At 44.5% G+C, this 22,893-nt stretch overlaps 1 protein-coding gene across 2 annotated transcripts in view; it reads right to left on the bottom strand.

Moving 5' to 3' along the window:
• Positions 1-6,191: 6,191 nt before the first annotated feature.
• ntrk3a (neurotrophic tyrosine kinase, receptor, type 3a) overlaps positions 6,192-22,893 on the bottom strand; it is a 181,129-nt gene continuing 164,427 nt past the window's right edge. Inside the window, exons 14-17 of one of the 2 annotated variants that reach the window (XM_042111045.1) lie at positions 19,958-20,130; positions 15,962-16,211; positions 10,004-10,162; positions 6,192-7,709 (exon numbers count right to left, since the gene is read on the bottom strand). In XM_042111045.1, the coding sequence (XP_041966979.1) occupies positions 7,524-7,709; positions 10,004-10,162; positions 15,962-16,211; positions 19,958-20,130 (768 nt within the window). In that variant the 3' untranslated portion in view covers positions 6,192-7,523. The remainder of the gene's footprint in view (positions 7,710-10,003; positions 10,163-15,961; positions 16,212-19,957; positions 20,131-22,893) is intronic. The other variant, XM_042111047.1, reaches the window with a different exon arrangement.

Genomic DNA, 22,893 nt, shown 5'->3' with positions numbered 1-22,893 from the left:
ACACACGTGGGAGGAGGAGGAGGAGGAGGATGGAGATGAAGATATAGCAGGCCAGGAAGAAAAGTGGGACAGTGAAAAAAGGTGTGTGGATGCTGGAAAGAGAGGAATGTATGCATGCATGTAGGTGTGTGTGTATGTGTGCATGTATGTTTGTGTGTGTATGTGTGAGACAAAAAGGGAGAGAGAGAGGGAGTTTGTGTGTGCACTTGTATGTGTGTGTGTGTGTGCACATGAAAGGTTAATGTAGATGTCAAAGAGCTGCTGACAGAGCGCACACACACACACACACACACACACACACACTCTCTCACTCACTCACACACACACACACACACACACACACCAAAATAAGCATCACCACAAACAACAACACCTATAAGAACAGACATGAGCAACATATCCCCACTGCACACAGACACACCCCATCACCAGAGCCATCAGCTGCCTGGCCAAACCCAGACAGTCCCCTGGCAGGCTAAACACACTGCCACCTCACACATGACTGCTGTTTACACCTTCAACATGCAACATTCCCTTGTCTTTAAATGCCAGGGAACTCTTCTGTGAAAGGAAGAGAGTTGGGCGGGAGAGCATGATAGAGAGAGAGAGAGAGAGAGAGAGAGAGAGAGAGAGAGAGAGATAAAGAGACATTCAGACAGACAGGCGGAGAGAGAGAGAGAGAGGTAGAAGCACAGAACAGCTTGGTCTGACAGTGAGGGAGGCTCCCTGAGCACTCAGAGCCCACCATACCACCAGGGGTAGATTTCCAGCTGCAGATAAGCATCTTTAATTAAATATTTTAAAAAGCTCAAGTAATTAATCATGTGGAATGGGGTCGAGGACAGTGTACGCCTACCTGTTAAAAGGTGTGCATGTGCATACTGTGTGTGTGTGTGTGTGTCTGTCTGTGTGCGTGCGTTCGTGCGTGAACTTGTTCCTGTGTGTGTATGTGTGTGTGTTCTGCTACCACAGCAGTTATGGAGAGTATCCTGGCCCTAAGATATTCTATCAGACCTCTATTCTTGGTCAGATTAACCATCCAAGTTTTTTTTCCGAAATATTAATTTATTTCCCCTAAAGGAACACTCGGAGAACTGCAGGGAGATAGCGAGCTAGGGAGGTGAAGAGAAGGAGGAGAGGAAGGGGAAGAGGTGAAGGATGCTCATGAAAGTGTGAAAGTGTGATGGAGGACCCCCCCCACCCAGTGATCCTGCACTAGGGCTCCTCCAAGCCCCCCAACCCTGCTCCCACACTAAGGTGGGGATCTCATTAGCCAGCGGCAAGCGGCAGGTTTCCTATTGTTCTCTATGGTTCGGCAGCGGAACGGGGGCAACGCTGGCGTAACACTAGCGTTGAACAAGCTGAGCGTTGAACTTGGTTCAACTTTCAAAGCGCAACGCGAGCGTATTCAATTGACAAACCGTTTGTGTTGCTTAGGAACGAGATAAAACGTATTATGGTCTGAGCGTTGTGTTATGTTTGGCGCTGCCGCTTGCCGCTGGCTGATGTGATCCCCGCCTAAGGCTCCTCCAAGCCCCCCAACCCTGCTCCTGCAATAGGGATCCTCCAAGCCCCCCAACCCTGCTCCTGCAATAGGGATCCTCCAAGCCCCCCAACCCTACTCCTGCAATAGGGATCCTCCAAGCCCCCCAACCCTACTCCTGCAATAGGGATCCTCCAAGCCCCCCAACCCTACTCCTGCAATAGGGCTGTCCTCCTCTTCATGATTGAGGTCCTTACCCACTCATCAATCGACTGCTTCTGTGCAGTGAGATCGGATTGGCTGCACACTACTACACTACACCTTGTTAGGGATATGACCTTCACTGACTTCATGACAAACACACAAACACACACACGTACGTACACAGACTCACATGTTCACATACAAAGGAAAAGACACACTACACACAGCCACTTACACCCACACAAACAGGAAGACAGCAAGATGGACACGAGCACATCATGCAAGACACTCACACTCTCACACAAACACACACACACACACACATCCTGGATCAGGCTCTTTTTAGTGTCTGTACCCTGGGGGATTAGCTGTGGTCAGGTCATCATATTTAAGGGCTGTTCTGAAAGCCTGGCTTCAGAAACTCATTTCACCTGTAATCTCCAACTACCCCCGAGAGCTGAGGCCATTAGAGGGCCAGATAGGCACAGAACCTCTGGCCCCCATCACCATGCCGATCTCTCTCACAAGTAAACACACACACACACACAGACATACACTAAGATACACGTATGCACAAATACACACAACACAGGCAGAAAACATAGCAGCACACAAACAAAAATATAGATACACAGGTGTACACGCTAACACAAACACACACACACACTTACAGTACACACACACACTCATGCACCAACAAAGGTTCCTCTTCAGCAAAGTACATCACCTTGTTACCAGACACAAGGCCATACTCTGATTTCCACATCTTTCATTGATCAGGTCAGACAAGTGGCCATTGCATCATGCTGAGCTTTTCAAAGACACACACACACATACACACCTGCCACGGGCCATTGCACATCGATCAACAGAATGAAAAAGGGGGGAAATGCTTGACTCTTTCAACCCTGTTAGACACAGTTATACAGCCACTGACTCCAGTAATGCTCAGGATCACACACACACACACACACACACACACACACACACACACACATGCAGACTCATAGCCACACATGCATGCACCTATCTACACAGTCCTACCAGTCAATGACTACAGTAATACAAAAATTAACCCTCAAAGTCCTGTACAGCCCTTACAGTATCTGACCATAGGCAGTGAGGGTGCAGTAACCACGGCTAGTCCGGAAGTTAGAAGAAAAAAAAATCAGATTCAGGAACGACTTGTCTGACAAAGACCTTCTGAGTCACACCGTAAAATCACAGCAGGACTGAAAGTATTAAAAAGTATATATAGTCAGACTCAGACACAAATGAAAGTGTCAACTGTTGAGTTGCCAGAGATACACACACAGTTTCAGCAGAGCAGCCAGATGCAAAGCTCCACTGCTGTGGGCCAACAACACTGCCAACGATAACTGCAACCACAGAGACCAATGATGGAGGTTGGGGATGAAAGAAAGCCTCTCAGATATACCACACAGGGTATAACGTGATGGCTTTAAATCAGTAAATCAGATATTTCATCCCATCATTCTTCACATCATTTTCATTACAGTGTGCAGTGTGTACAATGATGTTCTTACGAGCTAGCTCACTATTGTAAAAGGTGCCTTATGCACGTTTTTATATTAATATAACAGCTTTGAAGTCATCTTGATGGTAAACTAACTAGTAATAGGGAGAATGGCATGTCTTCTCAGCCATAGCCTACCCTACGGAGAACCAGCAACTTTGTTCTCTCCAAACCCCGGACACTCCCAAATTAAATTACGGCAATTGTGCAATAGCCTTATTATTTGCATGAAATAGCATAATATTACCTTGTCAGTCGACATAGCTCTTCGAAGATTATCTTTGACGATTTGAAAACAAATCCACATGTGCAGTGTCCAGGGGGAATGGGGCAAGCCATGAGCGCTATCTACGACTGGTGTGTAAAATACAAATACTCCACAACTGTAGGGGGAGCCCCTAAACTGCAATGGATTGCTTTAAACTATAGTTGTTGCAGTATTGTTAGTTTTATTGTTGGCGATGTGGATGGCTCTTGGTCTTTAGATTTGTGAGATTTTCAAGCAGACAGTGTTTCCCTGGTGGCTGGTGCAGGTGTTGTTTGTGTGTTTCTGGACCATTAGAACCTAATAAAGCATGAGTTCTTGTGCTGGGGCAGGTGGGCCAAGCTGACCCTCACTACAGGTGCCTACTACAGGAGGAGGGTAATGCAGCAAGACTGGTACACAAACGGCAAAGCGTGCTAGTCATCAAAACAAGGTGCTACAGTGAACCTTCACCAGACCTGGGCAGTGTTTGTATATGTGTGTGTGAGTGAGATAAAGAAAGAGTGAGGGGGGTGGATGGGAGGCACAGGTAGAGCGATGAATAGAATGAGAGAGAGAGAGAGAGGGGGGGGGGGTGTGTTGCAGTGGGAGCTGAAGGTGAGAGTGAACAACAATCACTCTGCTCCACCAAGACGGTGAGGAGAGTGGAGGAGAGTGTATGAGGGCCTGTTTCTGAGAAAATACAACTTCAGAGCGGCCACATTTTGAAAGGGGAGGGGAGGTAATCTCTCTGAAAACCACACACACACACACACAGACAAACAGACTCACATACATACACATTGAACAGTGAGGGAAAGCAGCCCCAAAGCCTCTCTGACAAGATCAACAAACATTGCTGTCTGTCTTGCTTATTCCCCTCCCAAGGTTAATGTAGCAGGAAGCTCAAGCATTTGTGCACTCTTACGGATGGACGGATAGATTGTTGCCAAAGCATATCTTCAGAACACTCACAGAACTACAGAAACACAGCTAGTTTTTCTCCAGACGGACTTCTTAGACCAGAAGTGACGCAACCCATTTCAGCTTCATGGAGCCAGAAGTGCTTGAATCGATAACTGCCCTCCGACACCGCCCGGTATATGGACCTTCCCACTGCTAATGACCATTTTTGAGTCTACAGATTTTATAGCCGAGCTCGGCAACCACTTCATTATGAATGTATCATTGAGGTGTTATTGAGCTAACATCCACGTCCAGGAAAGAACGTCCACTACTCAGCAGAAAGAGAGAGTGTGTGAGAGAGAGAGAGAGAGAGAGAGAGAGGAGAAAGAGAGAGGGGGAGATAGAGAGAGAGACTTAGGGTACTCTGCTCCATCAGTAACGTGCAATGAATAATTCACAGCTGTCTGTTTGCCAACTTGCCTCCTGTTAAACATGCAGGCAATGGATAGAGAGAATGTGTCTTTTGAGAAATGTTTTTATGCCGTTAGTGTAACCAATGGTGGTGGTGATGGTGTGTGTGTGTGTGTGTGTGTGTGTATACTGTATGTTTATGAGTGTGCAATTATAGAAGGATGGCCTCAAATCCGTATAAAAGGGCCTACCTATTGCATTATAACTCATCGACACGGAATTCAATTCAATTAACAGAGTTGCTCACTCATCATCTGTTTCATTGTGTTCACTGAAATCCAAACGGTCTAAACATGTATGTCGAACATCTTTGAAAGATCACCCTTCTGCTAAACCTTCCAACAACTGTTATTCTGGAGTGTAGTATAACTCACAGGAAATACAAAGGTGGAGTTACAGTATGTGCACAGTTTAAACTGCAAAGAAATGCTATTGCCATAGAGACAGAGGATGGAAAGTTACTAATGACGAGAGAGGGAGGGAAATTGAAGGGGGAAGCCATCAGCAGTCAACACAAGCAGCCTCTAGAACGAGTCCAATGGAACCACATGGCATGAAGGTAAAGCAGGAAGTGCACAGTGCAGCACAGTCATCAGGAATGAAATACAACCAGCATCAGAGTCAGAGTCAACATCAGTCCTACACGCTGCCGTCACACGGATTTAGTCCCTGATGCATTGCTTTAAAATGAATGAATTGGTTCTCCTGGGAAAAAAATAACACTGAAGAGGATTATCATGCAGGTGAAACCTGTGGGGCAGTCAGGCGTAAGCAAACACTGTTAACCTTTTTGCAGTGTCGTACAGCGTCTTTTCTCAACAGGACACTGTTAGTCTTCTTTTTAAACAAACAGCGCAATGTGAGAGCCCTGTAAGGATGAGGTGAAGAGACCGATCGGCAAAGCTTCAGGGTGAACACTAAACAGCGCACACAAACATGTTCACCAACATGTGCCCCAACCCCCCGGCGCACGTCACACACCTCAAAGCACTTAGACCAGCAACCCCTGTATTCAGCGTTATGAAGCGGCACTTCAAAGACCTCTAGACATATTGAAGAGGCATGTCTTTTTATACTAACACGGTACGGTTGTCTTGGTGATCCCAATGCAAAAGCTGCTACACTACAGTATGTCCTGTGGCTATTTGTATGCTTGGACATGTAAGACTAGAGGCTGCGTATTTGTCGAAGTGGTGCTATATTGTGACCTGCGGATGTTTGTTCATGTTCTTACCTCTACCCCTCAGACAAGAACGTAAGCTACTGGAAACAATGGATGTTTGGTACATTTTTGATCAAACATACAATATTGAGATCCCTATACTCAGATCAGAGAATTGTGGGTGTCTAGTGAATGTTTGTTCAATTGTTTGGTGAAAGTTTGGTGAGTGTTTGGTACAGTAAATGTGGTGAATGTTTGATAAATGTGGTGGATGTTCAGTGAGTGTCTGGAGATTGTTTGATAAATTTGGTGGATGTCTGGTGGTTGAGCTTCTGGTGAATGTTTGGCAAATTTGGTGGATGTTTGGTGAGCTTCTGGTGAATGTTTGGTAAATGTGGTGGATGTTTGGTGAGTTTCTGGTCATGAGTATCCTTGCAGCTTAGCTCAGCTTTAGTCGCGCACCCAATGGAATCAACAAACTAGAAAACTCTCAGGGATTAACTTAATTAAAACATACATTCTATGATTGGGTGGATATTTTCAAAACATGAACAACAAGAACAAAGCAAAAGAACAAAAGAAAACAATATTATCAAAATATTTATAGAATTCACTCACCGGTACTGCACACCAAGGAACTAAAATATTCTAAATAGGAAATAAGTTATCATACTGTAGCTTTGTGACACACAGATTTACATTATATACATTCTATTTTAAATAAATGTGTTGGTTTGACTGGGGGCTCCTTTTCAACATGGAGTTCTTCCCTTTAGAAAGCTTTCTCTGCTAGAGGAATCAAGAGCCCTGTTTGATGCTTCCTCCTTTGTCAAAGAGAAGGCCCAGTCAATCAGATTGCAGTAAGGCTTCTCCAAGTCACTGCTAATGGTCTGACTGGACAACAACAAGCTGTCTCCTTCAAAAGGGGGTGTGCCCTTCACTAGAGGGATGGCAGACGTCCAAACGTTTTGACAAAAAAAGGAAATAAAAATATATATAATATATATATACTTATAAAATGAAAACAGAAGATTGGACAGGAGAGCTAAATCGTCATGTCATCGTTTCAGAATACGAAAAAGCCAACATTTAATCCTGTGTTGTCTTCTTTTTCTTTGATCTTAAGCATTTTTCTTATTATTTGTTGTATTTTTTGTATTTTTTTGTCTTTGAACAGTGTTGTTTTTACGAAAAAAGACAGACTGTTCCTCTTCATACAGTGTAACTGTACATTTTTAAATGCAGGTAAACAAAATGTAAAAGTGCTTTTGTTTAAAGACTTTATCCAGTGTATCCAAAGGTTTTAGCAGGCACTTGAGTCTCTCCCCGTGTGGAGGGCGTGTGTGACAGCGGAGTGTTAAGGTTTGTGTTGTTTTGGGATATTCCTGGGATGTCGTTCATCTGTAGGGGGAACGTAACCAGCATCCAGGCAGAAGCTGTTCAGGAGTCAGCCGCCATCATAGACACGGAACAGACGGAAAAGACGGACAAAAGCCCCCGACAGGCGGTGGCAGCGCTAGCCCAAGATGTCCAGGTAAACAGGCGTGGCCTTGCCCAAGGCGTAGAGGATCTTCTGGATGTCTTTGATGTTGAGCCTCTGCTGGGGCTCCCTCTGCCAACAGCCCAACATCATGTCATACACCTCCTTTGGACACACCCGCGGCCGCTCCAGCACCCTGCCCTGAGTAATACACTCAATCACCTGAGAGAGAGAAAGAGAGAGAGAGAGAGAGATGGAGAGAGTGTTGGAGTCAGAGGGGGAGAGAAAGAGAGGGAGACATGGAGAGAGATGGAGAGAGAGGGGAGGGTATCAAAAGTGTAAACTGTCTGGACGTGGAACACATTGATGCATTCACAGGTAATTTCACAGTAACATGAAGTTTCGGTACGACACCAATTCTATGAGACCATGATAACACATCCCTGAAATCATGATTGGAATTTGACGCCCTGATGGTTGCTCGTTCTGGCACACAGTCGCACCAGATCAGAACCAGATCTCAACCTTATCTGGAATAGATTTGTTCAAAACATGGCCGGGGTTGACTCACAGTGAACCAACTAACTGACTCTCATTTACAAATTGTAACACGGAAGGGAAAGGCATGCATACTTTAAATTAGGTAAGGGATAACGCTGGTCATTATCTGGAAAATAAGTCCCGACGGTGCAAACCGGACTTGCTTCACCCTGAAGGGACTTATTTTCGCGATAATAAATGGCTTTGCTGCTTATTATACAGCTACTTGCCAAAAACGAAAAAATAAACTCCACATTATATGTCTCTTTACATTCATTTGGTACTGTTTCGTTGTGGCTTTTGCTGAGAAATAAATAGTTTGCAACACACGCTGAACTTGAATCAAACATCCTTTAGAACACAGCTGATCAACCATCTGTTTTCACTTTTGAATGAAGTTCTATTGCAAGAAGTGACCGGAAGTGACCGGACTACTTGCGGAGTGATATGAAAGACGTAAATCAGAAGCACAAAACCCGTTGCCATTGACAGCGGTAATGATATGTTTCAGCAGTAATTACATGAATATATTTGACCGTAGAATGTTGGAAAATCCAATTCAAGTCATTGGAGCATTCTACTAGCATTGTGAAGAGCCTTTAATAAATCAACTTAATACCTGAGGTTAGGTCTGAATGATGGACTGGAAAAATAAAAGTGTAAGGACACCATGCAGGGTAGTGCCATGAAAAGGCCTACGCTAAGTCCAGCTGCTGGAGACCTTGGCAGGACACAGAGAGGAGCAGAAGCCAGGCAGGACTTCTGTCTCCTACTGACCTCCCAATCCCAAACTCCTCCAGCAGCAAATACTCTCGGTAAGGGGGGCCTCTTCCAACATGTAGTACTACTTTCACATCTGACTGGGACCAGCATGTGGCTTATATAGTAAGCTTATTTATAATGCAGGTTGACTTATTATGCACATAATGTGATGGGCTGTCACTGGGTTATGCAAATATTTGCTCTGTTCAAACACAGTTAAAACACATGCTTCACAGCGCAGGGGTTGGAGCCAGTGGGGTCGGTTCACTGAGGCAAAAACTGCTTTACTGGCTCAATTTTTTGCTGTTTTCACATTTTACATGGAGATCATGTGAGAAAGTGTGTCAGAGTAAAACACTGTACAAGCTGTGTGTGTGTGTGTGCATGTGTAAATGCTTGCTGCTTGCTGGCTCTGCAAGTTGTCACACACACACACACACACACACACACACCTCTAAGGCTATGTCCCTTTAATTGTTCTTTTCTTGTCATCTTGGCTTAAGTCTTAATTGCTTCCACTCACGTTTTAAATATGGTGCCCATGGGCGACACAAAAATAGGACAATTTCCGCCAAATGCTTAACATCATCCATCGCTTTTCTAAAAGGGCTCTGAATCACCCCGTTCTCTCTCTCATCCACTCCAGAAGATGCTTTATACACCTGGCTGCCGAATCAAGCAGGGCAGCCATTACGCAACGCTAACAACCAGAGAGGAAAGGACTTCAGAGGAGCTGCTGATTTGTAAATAGAGGCCATTCCAACCCACTCATGACTCTCACTGACGGCAGCTCTTGGCCTTGAGTCTCCTTGTAAAAAGGGAGGCTATAATGGTTTAAGCCACTAAAAAAATATATTTGAATAGCCTGTATTCCGGAACCCTCCGCTATCAAAAAAGGATTCCAAATGATAGCAAAGGGCTCTGACCCGTGTGGCATGTTGTTATTTACTGAAGCCTTTGCTTAATGTTTTGTGAGCATCTGAAGTGCAAGTCAGGATGTCAGGATATCATAGCATTTTTTCAAGGGTAGACATTCAGGTTTCAAACCAAAAAGCAAATCGCAACTAAAATTGGTGTAAATAACGCAACATATGGGCTTTTCCTCAACAGTATTCCTTTAACAGCTCAAACCGTTGCTTTGCAATCTCTGTGAAGTGAGGCTCTTGGACAGAACATTCTGGCATGCAGCATAATGCTAGTCTACATCAGCCAACCTCGTTATTGGCCAGCTGGAACCAGGGCTGTTTTCCGTAGGTGAAAATCTCCCACAGGATGACGCCGAAGCTCCACACGTCGCTCTCCGTCGAGAACTTCCTGTACATGATGCTCTCAGGGGGCATCCAGCGAATGGGCAGCATGGTATGACCTCCGACCTTTCAGAAAAACAAGACACCGACATCTGCACATCAACTACACATATACTGTGTACAGTAAACACCCACATAAGGGCTAAAAGTTCTGTTAGAGATATTACAATATATATATAAGTAAGTAAGTAAGTATATATACTCTTTTGATCCCGTGAGGGAAATTTGGTCTCTGCATTTATCCCAATCCATGAATTAGTGAAACACACACAGCACACAGTGTACACACAGTGAGGTGAAGCACACACTAATCCCGGCGCAGTAAGCTGCCTGCATCAACAGTGGCGCTCAGGGAGCAGTGAGGGGTTAGGTGCCTTGCTCAAGGGCACTTCAGCCACGCCTACTAGTCGGGGTTCGAACCGGCAACCCTCCGGTTACAGGTCCGAAGTGCTAACCAGTAGGCCACGGCTGCCCTAAGACTTTTTAAAAATATATACACCTAATCAATAAACACAAATATATACATATAGGCCATAAACACAAACACTGTACAAAACAGTATGTCATCCAACAACCAACAGGCTACAAACATTTATATTAATGTGAAATATAAAAATGTAATCTGATCTGGGAAAAGATTCTGATACTATTGTATTAATCTTAAATTGGTGAAATGTCACCAGAGAGGGTTGAAATGGAGCAGTAATCAAGGATTTTTGATTTCACCATGTGATGGCTTTTCCCAGTTCCCATCCCAAATATCCAGTTCTCAAATGTGCATAGTTATACATCATACTAATGATAATAGGCACATACAGTAAAAAATGAGTGTTTGGGAACTTGTATTGAAGGATCCTAATGTGTCGCTTCTCCTTGTGAGGGAGTTTGCCCTCAGCTACAGTGAACCATGACGTATCAGCGATGATGAGGCTGATAGTTCACCTCGGGAGAGGCGCGGCACTAGATGAGTCCCGCAGAGCGGCAGGATGAGGGAGAAGAACGTTTCTATTAAAGAAGGAGCCGGAAAGCTTCAAAGCACTCATAAATGAAGTCTGCGGCACAACGGAAATCTGCAGAGACCCTCCCTGAAGCCAGATATTAATCGATTAAAACAACTAGGCATTAATCATGTCTGACCGCCCCACATACGCACACACACACATGCGCGCACACACACACACACACACACACACACACACACAAACACACACACACACACTTGTAATGAAAATGGCGGTTTAAAATCCATTTCGGCCGAGGCTTGACAGTGCCGTGTTAATTACGAGTCCTGGTCAGAGCGACGTGTCGATGATGGCCACGTCGTTACTGGCGATTTGGAGCCTTAAGTGGGCAGTGGCATGTTAATTACCGAGCTCTTTAGGACTGCGCTCACGTGGCGGCCTCGATCACACCCTGGTAACGATCACACCCTGGTAACGATCACACGGCCCCGGCCAAACGGGGAGAGGTGCGGGGGAGGAAAGAGCCGCATGAGCGTCTGCAGAGGGACGATATGTGGCCCGTCGGCACCAGCTGACAGCACCACCAGACAGCCCTGCGCACGTTAAAACTCGCGCAAGAGCCGACGGTGTGAATATTTTGAAGTGCAGGCGATAACACTGTCAAGACCTAGGCGCTACACTGTCTCTGTGTTCGCCAGCCCGCTCTGTGAGATTGCTTAAGGTGTGTGTGTGTGTGTGTGTGTGTGTGTGTGTGTGTGTGTGTGTGTGTGCGCACGCAGGTGTTTGTGTGGTGTGTCTATGGTGTGTGTGTGTGTGTGTGTGCGTGCGTGCACAAGTGTGTGTGTTTGTCTGGTGTGTGTGTGTGTGTGTGTGTGATCCACCAAGTGCAGGCTGCTTTGTCTGTGTGCAGTCATGCCGCAGGTCCTGCCCTGATAAATGTGCCTCACATCTCTAATAAACATTCACTCTCTCTCTCACACACACACACACACACACACACACACTCTCTCACACACACACACACACACACACTTCTGAGTCGCCTCTCCCTTCCAGAGGGATTTCAAAGGAGCTCAGTGTTTTTGTTTGTGCCTGTGTGTGTTTGTGTGCTGCTGCTCAGCAGATTAAATGAATTGATTGAATTTCTATTAATTTAAATGGCTTCTCTGTGGCACAAAGCAACCCCTCCGCCCGCCCCCCCCCCCCCCCCCCCCCCCTCTTTTTTTCTGGGGCTCTGCGGCCGACTGAACAGGCATACAAATAAGTTGTCCCCTCTTCCTCCTCTTTAGCCTCTCCTCCTCCTCCTCCCCGCGTCAGAAAGAGAGCTGGCAGGACGCTGACAGAATTCCACCGCGGTCCCAGAGGGCAGCGCGCAGAGGTGCGGCATGATCGACGGCGAAGGGAGACGACGATCGCACCACTCCGCTCACAAAGCCCGCGCCACTCTGCCTAATTAATACATATTAAAATCAATACTAAGGCCTGAGTGGCGCTATCTTTAGAAGCCAGAGATGGACGGGCATAGAGTCAGTTAGTCCTGCCCACCCCCCCCCCCCCCCCCCCGTCCCACCCCCCACCCACACACACACCCAACAAAAGTTTGCCACAAGTTTACCACACACAATAGCCCCCACACTGCCTGCTAGAGAGATGAATGAATGGATGAATGGATGAATGAATGGATGAATGAATGGATGAATGGATGAATGGAATAAACATTGCTGCCTGTAGAAGGAGATACTTATTCTAAAGACACTCCATTAAGACTTCATTGAGCTTAAACTAGTGAACAAAGCTGAAGCACGGTAGGTAATATTAATACAGCACTTTTCCAAAGTGCTTGATATTAATTTGAGTATGGTTCGGTTATGATCCAGATTATGATTTACTCATGGCCGATGATTAATCATTTGGGTATGGCATCCTAGGCATAAAGCACAATATATTATTGATCATAATACAATACCCCACAGCTCTGAGCTTTACTAATGGTTAAATGCTGGAGTTCATAGCTTGGTAGTTAATTATTAACACATTAACTTATTAAGACGACCTGCCACCATTACTGTATGTACACACTCAGAATTTCTTATGGAAAAAGACGTCTTCAGAAAAGAAGTTTGGTATTCTTCAACTTTTGGGACCAAAACAACATCAATTGGTGCAGCTTTGAGTAAGACCTGGAATATGGATTTAACAAATGATGTATAGTGCATAATGTTTAAAAGGAACGTATGTACATGCATTTTAAAATAATACACATTCTCCATTTTTCATTACATTTGTATATTGTGAGTAGAATATTGTTTGACATGTCTACATAAAGATTAATGTGGAGCATTTGGTCATGTGGAGCATTTCCATACACCAGCTTCCGACTGCAAAAGAGTTCATAAATACCGTCTCCTGGGAAGAGCCTGAACTGCATACACAGCACTTTCTCAAAAGAGAAGAGGAAGGAGACTTTTCAGAGATCCCTCATGGGAATGGGCTGATGTTAAAGCCTCAATGGAACGGAAAAATCTGTGCTGAGGTCTGTTTCCAATTATAGTGTGCTTAGTTTTGATTGGTGCGCTACTGCTTTCACCTGTATAGTTTCAACACAGCCGGTGGAAGCCTGTAGCTCAGCCTAATCTTAATCACAGAGTGCTGATCTTGTGTAATCTGTGTTGTGGAGACAGTCCTGCACCGGACCTGACCCTGTTCTTTTGTGTCTAATTTTGTCTGCACTGTCCACCTTTTGCTTGCATTGTGTTGAGGAGGGAGGGAAACTAGGAGGGGGGGGGGGGGGGGGGGGGGGTTTATGTGATATGTGATATGCTATATGTATGAGGCTGTGTATATCCTGCATGGAATGTAATGATGTGTGTGAAAAAGAATATCCTTATAGGACAATAAAGACTATACTATACTATACTATGTTATAATAGTATATACTATACTATAAGGTCAAAACGCCTAAAACGCTCTATGTACACGCACAACGACGTCATCATTTTTATTGTAGAATTACATTACCAATGGATTTGACTTAGGATCACATGTTGTTTGTGCATGTGTATACACAGCTTCTTGAGTGGAACTAGTGCCTCCACTCACCTGAAAATAAGAGCCAAAAACAAAAAAAAGTTTCTTTGTCTACTCACATAGAAAAGTGAAAGTGAATGAAAACGGTGAATAGGGTGACAGTGTTGAGGGTATGGTGGTAATGACTAACGACCTTGTCACATGCTGCTATATGCATGAACATGAGGGATCAGCGCGCGCACACACGCGCGCCCACACGCACACACACACACCAGAACATCGTTCCAGAAGGTTCCACTGTTAAACATGAAGTCTACCTCAAACACAGTTGTGCCTTTGAGGGAGAGTATTTACTGCAACAACGGAGTTTGGTAATGAGGACATTACACGCGTTCTAAAATAGAATTGTATTTTTGAGTCGTTTGTTTCAGCATTTTCTAGTGATTAGCTCCTACTGGTTCTTCCTCAGTCAACATCACTGTGCATGCGGCCTTTCCCATTTAATTAGTCACAATTTGTTTCATCCGTGAGTTTGACGGACATGATTGTCTTGACGTAAGTAGGCCAGCTAGGCTTAAAAGAATGGCTTTGCTCATACCATGCCCACAACTCTAAAGTCACAGATGCTACAGAGGCATTTCCTCGACATTGGATTGATGTTGACAGAGGTAGAGGTTCCATTTTCTACCCTACCCTGTTGTCCTTTGGGACCAATTACACTTAAATGAAACTTGAAACTAAAATGAAAATGAAACTAAAAAGGCATTACATTTTTACTAAACATTGCCTCAGTAGAAGGGCTTCCTCACCTCCTAATGTATGTCTTTACAATAGAAAGCACATATTTGGCCCAGCACTAACACATATGCACTTACATATGCACACATACTGTACACACACATACACACACACACACACACACAATACACACACACACGCACACACACACACACAGTGCCCTCTCAGCAGATATAAGTGTCTTGAGAAAAACACAGAGAGTATGTGGTCCAGCCACAGTACACAGTTCCCCAACACACTCTCTGGAGTGTACGACTGGTGAACGATTAGCAATTAGCGACCCTATTAGACAGACAAAAGCAATCCAGTGTGATCAGAAAGCCGCCCCTTCTGCTGCAGATAAGATTATTAGGAGCGTGAGCATTATTTAGGGCCTGATGAAGTCTGCTATTAAATACTGGCGAAGCAGATGCCTACTGGATTTACATATTCCCATCCATCACAGCGGCATTATGAAGCTCCATGCGTTTCATTAAGCAGTCTGTCTGCTAGATCAGAGGTGTAATGAGAAATCTACCTGCAAGTGATTGATACGGTTTGGAATGCGTACGCATGGCGAACACCGGAGAGTGAGCTTCTCAAATAAATTATGTCTTCTTCATTGTGATGGCGCGACGCTGTACAGAAAGTCTGCAGGATGAATGGACTTTCAGTGGGCACTCAAAAGTTCATTACGTGTGCTGCCATAGTGGACATAAATAAGTGCAGAAAGAAAGGACTGTGGGGTGGTTTCTCGTGGTTTCCTTGTGGCTCTCCACTCCTCATCTTAGGGCCTGGCCTGCATTTCAGAGATCAGTTTAGGCACAGCTGGGTGATCAAAAAATAACGAGAAGAAAAATGTGTTTCTGAAAAATTAAATCTTTTGAATTTTCCTGAAAGAGAAATTAAGAACCATTGAGTCATCCACTAATTAAGAAACATGTTGTGCAAACCAACATGACTATGAGACCATTTTAAGAAAATCAGACTCTCCTCTGTATTCATGCTCCCTCTATGGCTAAGCAATCTGTGACTGGTGTGATCTGGGGAAACAAACACTGACCACAATAATAATCAATATTTGTTTTTAACGTCTTACCCTTACCCTGTAGTAGTCGGTGCTGTAGATGTCTCTGGACATGCCGAAGTCTCCGATCTTGACCAGCAGGCCGTTTCCCACCAGGCAGTTGCGCGTGGCCAGGTCGCGGTGGACGAAGTGCTGGGAGGCCAGGTAGACCATCCCCGCGGCGATCTGGGAAGCGATGTGTAGCATCTGAGACAGACCCAGCTCGCCGCTGGTCTGCAGTGGCTGACCGTCAACCAGGATCATAGCGTCTGGCCCATGGGCTCTACAGCAGGCAGAAAGAGAGAAAGAAAGAGGTAGATATGTGTAATGGATAGATATAGTTATGGTTTGTATTGTATTTAGCAGATGCTTTTGTCCAAAGCGAACATTACAATAGTTAAAATTAATAGTTTAGTTTACATTAGCAAAATAGTAATAATAACGATACTATTAGATTAGATAGATATGCATGTGTCATATACTGATTTATTGCCATATATGTAAGGCTACAACAATTAATCAATTAATTCATTAGTTGTCAACTGAATGGTGATGAACTGAATGAATCGCCAACTACTTTGGTAATTGATTATTCTGTTTGTGTCATTTCTGTAAGGATAATACATCAAAAAGTCTCTGATTGTGGCTTCTTACACTAATATGTTCAGCTGTACTTACTCCTCTATGGCAGTAAACTAAATATCTTTGGCGTGTGGACAAAATAAGGCATTTGAGTGCACAATCTTGGGCTTTGGTTACTGATCAACATTGTTTCATTATTTTTTGACATTTTATCGATCAAACAACTAATTGATTATTCAAGAAAATAATTGACAGACTATGAAGCTGCACCCCTAACTATATGACTACTTTGTCAATACAAATGTCTATTTGTCATGCCAAAAAAGCACTTGGCATTTTGATTGGGGGCCAAGCAGAATTCTGGGAGCCAAGCAGTAAAGTTGTGTTTCTAACGTTTCTTCTTTTTATCATTATTATGCATCTTTCTTCTGCAGTGAGAGTCTATGGCAGTCTGTATAACTGTCTGGTACATGCTTCCCCAAGTTTCATGTCTGCATCTCGAGCGTTCAGGTGTCAAAGTTGGACGTGCGTTAATGCATCAAACTTCATGCATGCAACTTTGGATTTGAGAGAGAGAGAGACAGAGATAGAGAGATAGAGAGAGGGAGAGAGGTGATAACATCATGGTAAACCCCCATTGGGGCCATCATGGCTCTTAGTGTGTAGCTAGCTACATCAAGAGACTGATACCATTAAAAATACTCAAGCCCCAAATATGTGCATTAGGGCTGTAACGATACACCAACCTCACAAGGTCTACATTGTAGTCTACAATGAAAGCAAGGAGAGGTATGAAATTATTATTTATTTATTAATTTTTGGAAAACGTAGGCTACCGATAAGTAAAGCGGGAGATGTGGGTTGCTTTTGCGGCCGCGTAAGCTGCAAAGCTAAGCAGTGTGTAAAACACTAGAAAGAATCATATATTGTTACAGCCCTAATGTGCATTATTCACAAGACCATGTGAAGATCCAAAGCCTGCAATGAGCTTTACACATCACTAACCTAAGAGCCCTTTTCATTGTGACAAGACTCTGTTTATAATAGTCTGTTTAGAAGCCCTGCATAACCACAACAAGGCCTTTTCTGGCGAACTATGTGGTGTAATTGTGTGTGTGTGTGTGTGTGTGTGTAGCAGGTATTTACAGTGAGCCAGAGCTGAGAATCAGAGGGTCCATTGATCATGCTTATTTAAAAAGTACCAAGCAGTGTTTTAAATAAAATTAACTGCAGCTTTTTACAATAAGCTTGTATTGCATTTTATGTGTGTGAGGTTTGACTTCATGCCAGCCACCGTAGCGACATCCACGTGAAGTAGTCATAAAAGACCATTCTCGGATGCTGAAAGAGAGGCTTCAACATGAGTGACAAACAATATCTGGGATAAATTCATTCTTAATTTGTGTGGTTTAACACTGCTTCAAGTTAAGCTAAAATCTAGCAGCTTTCTGTAAAAACAAAAGCTGGAGAAAAAAAGAAACACAATTTCCTTTCCGCAGCACATTTACCGATAGTAACATTCCACAAATGTATTCCTATTAGAACACATAACTCTACAGAAGTCAGAGACAGAGACAGAACCTTTTTGTGGTTCTCATTTCGCATTGTGCGCACTGTCCTCTGTTTCTACAGGCCTGAGATGATGTGATAAACCTTTTCTATGAAGATGTATCACTTCAATTATCCCTCAGTAAAAAGCAGAGAGCTACACCACCATGAGCTCAAACTGAATTATTGAAATGCTTCTAATGAAAATGACAGTGCACCGTTCCCATTTTATTTGCATTGCACCCTGAAACAATGGCTGCCTCCACTATCGTCGTGGGAGACTGCTCCGTTGCTCTGTCACTGAGGACAGCATAAATCAAATCTGTCCCCCGTGAAAAGATTGGTGTCTTTAATTCTGTTGTTGTACCACTGTCATCTGCATATGAAATGAGAGTCTGTTCTCATCCCACAATGCAACATTATATACTGTGTGTTTGCTTTTGCGAAATTGACAAAGCACATTTTCAATTCACCATGTCGGGAACGAGAGGTTAGCCCAGCATACGGCTGCCTTCATGCGTCTGTGCATGCACACACGCACACGCACACGCACACGTACACACACACACATAAACATACTGTATGATAATGCTGCATAACAATAAGGAAATAAGTATAAGTATATATACTCTTTTGATCCCGTGAGGGAAATTTGGTCCCTGCATTTATCCCAATCCGTGAATTAGTGAAACACACAGTGTAGACACAGTGAGGTGAAGCACACACTAATCCCAGCGCAGTGAGCTGCCTGCATCAACAGCGGCGCTTGGGGAGCAGTGAGGGGTTAGGTGCCTTGCTCAAGGGCACTTCAGTCGTGCCTACTGGTCGGGGTTTGAACCAGCAACCCTCCGGTTACAGGTCCGAAGTGCTAACCAGTAGACCACGGCTGCCCACGAATTAAGACAACTAAGACATAAATTAAGACAATTTTGACATAACCTGAATCTGTGCAGGGCAAATAGCTAAGCCTGTCTTGAAACTGAAAATTGAACAATTAAATGGTTGTTGTGTATTCAACTTGTTTGTTTTGTTTCCACTGTGGTTACACAAAGTTATAAATATGTATCCTTTTCTTTTTGGCTCTGGAGGCCAAAAAGTTTTACTGAGACAGAATATCATGGTTTTCAACCACCAGACAGATAGACCTAAGATGCCATGAACTGTTTGGATTGTGTTTCTTTATGTGTTGGCCTTCTCTGCTAAGATGCCATGAACTGTTTGGATGGTGTTTCTTCATGTGTTGGAATTGTCTGCTAAGATAATGCCATAGCAGTGCTTTATACAACAATACAAGCTACTTGAATTTGAAAAGCACCAGCAGCACAGATACACGTGTAGAAAGAATTGTGAATCGGAATAATTCCATGTATTGTTGTGTATATTTTGTATTGTTCCTGCTCTGGCTCTTTGACAACCTGGAGCCAGGAGGCATAGTGAGGTGTGAGAAACACTTCCGTTTAGGGGGTAGACCACTGATAGCCAGTCCCAGTCAAGGTGGACATTTAATTATCATACAGAACAACATAAGATGGCCAGACCTGTTTGCTTTAGAAAGTGTGGGAGGGTCAGGGTTAGAACCATTTCTATTGGTTACATACATAAGTTAAGGATATTCCTCTGTTTAGTTAGAGATATGGGTGAATCCTTTGGGTGACACATGTTTCTCTCCCTTGATGCGCAATTGCATTCATTGAAAGAATAAAGCCTGTTTCCTGATTGAACATCATCCTGACTGAGTTTCCAGATTACTGTGGTAAGAGAAAATTGCTATCAACGTAAGTGCATGCACACACACAAATATGCATATAAACACAGTCACACACACACACACACACACACACACACACACACACACACACACACACACACACACACACACACACACACACACACACATACCTGAGGAACTTGTTGAGGTCTCCGTGCTTCATGTACTCAAACACCATGATGAGAGGATCTCCGTCCACACACACGCCGTAGAACTTGACGATGTGCTCGTGTTGCAGGTTGGTCAATAACTCAGCCTCTCGCTGGAAATCCTTCCTTGCTGCCAACGTTGGGTCCTTTAGAGTCTGTGAGTCACACAAAACAAACAAACAATTAATTAACTAAGAAATCGAGCTGTTAGGTCAGTTAGTTAAGTCTCTTAGAGGTAAGTTCATTAAGCTAATTAGCAAATCGGTCAGGAGGAATGTACCTGGTCGCTATTTAGAGAGTGTCTTTTCCCCCGTACCTCATAATGAGATCCAAGGCAGTGAAGACATACAGTACTATACAAATCCAAACAATAAAACAAAGAAGAGGAAATTCAGGGCAGTCCTAATGAGAGGTCTCTACTGTGGCCCTCACATTAGCAATACCACCCGTTCCAAATGCAGATCCAAATGCATCTATTATTTCTATAATCATTTTTATAAGCCAATTAGTTAGCAAACTAGCCTGCTCTCATTTGCTTGCATTACTTTAAAGGTCATTGACAAATGAATGCAAGTGAATGAGAGTGTGCTTGATAGCTGGCAGCTTAATTCAGAGATACTGTGATACAAATGTTAGTCATAAACGGACAGCAAGGGTGATCCTACCTAGCATCAGAATGAGTTTGAAGCCGTTATTTGAAGGCAAAAGAACTGCACTGTGGTTCTTTAAATGAAGGGTCCGAGTCTCTGTGAGTCTGTGTGAGTGTGTGTGATTCTCTGTGAGTCTGTGTGAGTGTGTGTGATTCTCTGTGAGTCTGTGTGAGTGTGTGTGTGTGTGTGAGTCTCTGTGAGTCTGTGTGAGTGTGTGTGTGTATGTGTGTGTGTGTGTGTGTGTGTGTGAGTCTCTGTGAGTGTGTGTGTGTGTGTGTGTGTGTGTGTGTGTGTGTGTGTGTGTGTGTGTGTGTGTGTGTGTGTGTGAGTCTCTGTGAGTCTGTCGGAGTGTGTGTGTGTGTGTGTGAGTCTCTGTGAGTCTGTGGGAGTGTGTGTGTGTGCTCAGCCTGTGGGCAGTAATGAGCTGAGGAGGTAAAGGTCAGAGCCTGACACAGCCGCAGAAACACAACCTACTGTCAGGTTATCAGTGAGCGGCTTCCTGCACCTGCAGCTGCCTCCTCCTCCTCACCTCTGACCAAAAATGGAAACCATGTGTCCTGTGTGTCACAGATATCTAAAAACTGCTTCTTTTGGACACACGGTTGTACGCCAACACACTGCATTCTACCTAACTTCCCCGTTTTTAAATGAAAAAAAAAAAAAATCCTTCCACTAAATTCCTCTAAAGTGTAAATATGCGCCTTGTGCATCATCGAATTCTCAATAAAAGAAGCCACCACTCAACGCGTAGGCCCGCAATTACGATGTCATGACGGCCAGCTCCTGCGATGACAAAGAGACTCCCTCACACGCACATTCTCTCTTGGCCCGGTGATTTAGGTGCTGCTCAGGCAGACAATGTGCTCTCGCTGAGGCCTTGCAATGCTGTGAGCAGGGCTGGATTTACAACACGGCCAGCCAGGCGCCCTCCCAAGATGCTATTTATCAGAGCAATAAGGAAAACGAAGAGAGTGCCCGCCACGCATGAGAACGCTGTGGAGCTGTCGCCCAGATGCCTGCACCTCTAGGAGGCTACACAGTGACTGTGTATGTGTATGTGTGTTTGTGTGTGTGTGTGTGTATGTGTGTGTGTGTGTGTGTGTGTGTGTGTGTGTGTGTGTGTGTGTGTGTATATGTGTGTATGTGTATGTGTATGTGTATGTGCATGTGTATGTGTATGTACTGTAAGTATGTGTGTGTGTGTGTGTGTGTGTGTGTGTGTGTGTGTGTGTACATGTTTGTGCTGATACTGAAGTGCTCAAGTGAATAAAACAAAATGTGCAGCTTCCTGGTATGATCAGTACGACTGCACTCACACAGGCCTCAGCTTTCGCCAATCGGTTTCTGACTTTGTTTTTCAATCATTTCAGATCAGCTTCCAACAGCTACCTCAGAGACAGAATCATGGCGATATGTGTCACTATTTGTTGAATGGCCCAGACCACGGAAGCTAGCGCTAACCCCCATCACTACGTATCCATGATCCATATAATGCTGCTGTTTTATCCCGATAAGTCCCATCTCCCCCTCCGATCTCTCTGGCCGTTCTCCCCTGGCCAGCCTCGCTCTGCCTCCTGGTTCTCTGGCCACAGGCTCGGCCAGAGCTCTATCAGACCAGGCCCCCGTGGGAGAGGTCATGATTTCTCAAGTTACGCTCCAAGCTGTGTTTCAGACATTCACAGCAACAGTTTCATTTTAATTAAGGATCTCAAGGCCCACTGCACAGAGCATGTTGGAAAAGTGGGTGAGTGTGTGTGTATGTGTGTGTGTGTGTGTGTGTGGGGGGGGGGGGGGGTGTACGACAGCTCAGGCGAACAGATGGCACTGGCGCTGAGACCCAACAGAGACATACTATCAGCCCTGATTCTGTCCACCTGTGCCCCATTCACACACACACGCGCGCGTGCGCACACACACGCACGCACGCACACACACACACACACACACACACACACACACACACACACACACACACACACACACACACACACACACACACACACACACACTCTGTCTCTGTCTCTCTCTCTGCTAGGCATGTGCAAGCACACACACTCAGGCACACAAATATATGCATGCATGCTTTCTATCTCTGTACACACACATACACACATGCATTTGAACACTGCACTCACTCACAATCACTCACCACACATACAGTACACACTCATCCAAACTCCCCCTAACACACACACACACACACACACACACACACACACACACACACAGGGACATCTAAGAGGGAAAATCTAATATGGTAGTGTGACG

Source organism: Alosa sapidissima, chromosome 11 (assembly GCF_018492685.1).
Source record: "Alosa sapidissima isolate fAloSap1 chromosome 11, fAloSap1.pri, whole genome shotgun sequence".
Classification (NCBI taxonomy): Eukaryota; Metazoa; Chordata; class Actinopteri; order Clupeiformes; family Clupeidae; genus Alosa; species Alosa sapidissima.
The sequence above is the reverse complement of the archived record's forward strand: the minus strand, read 5'-3'. Positions and strand labels throughout refer to the sequence as shown.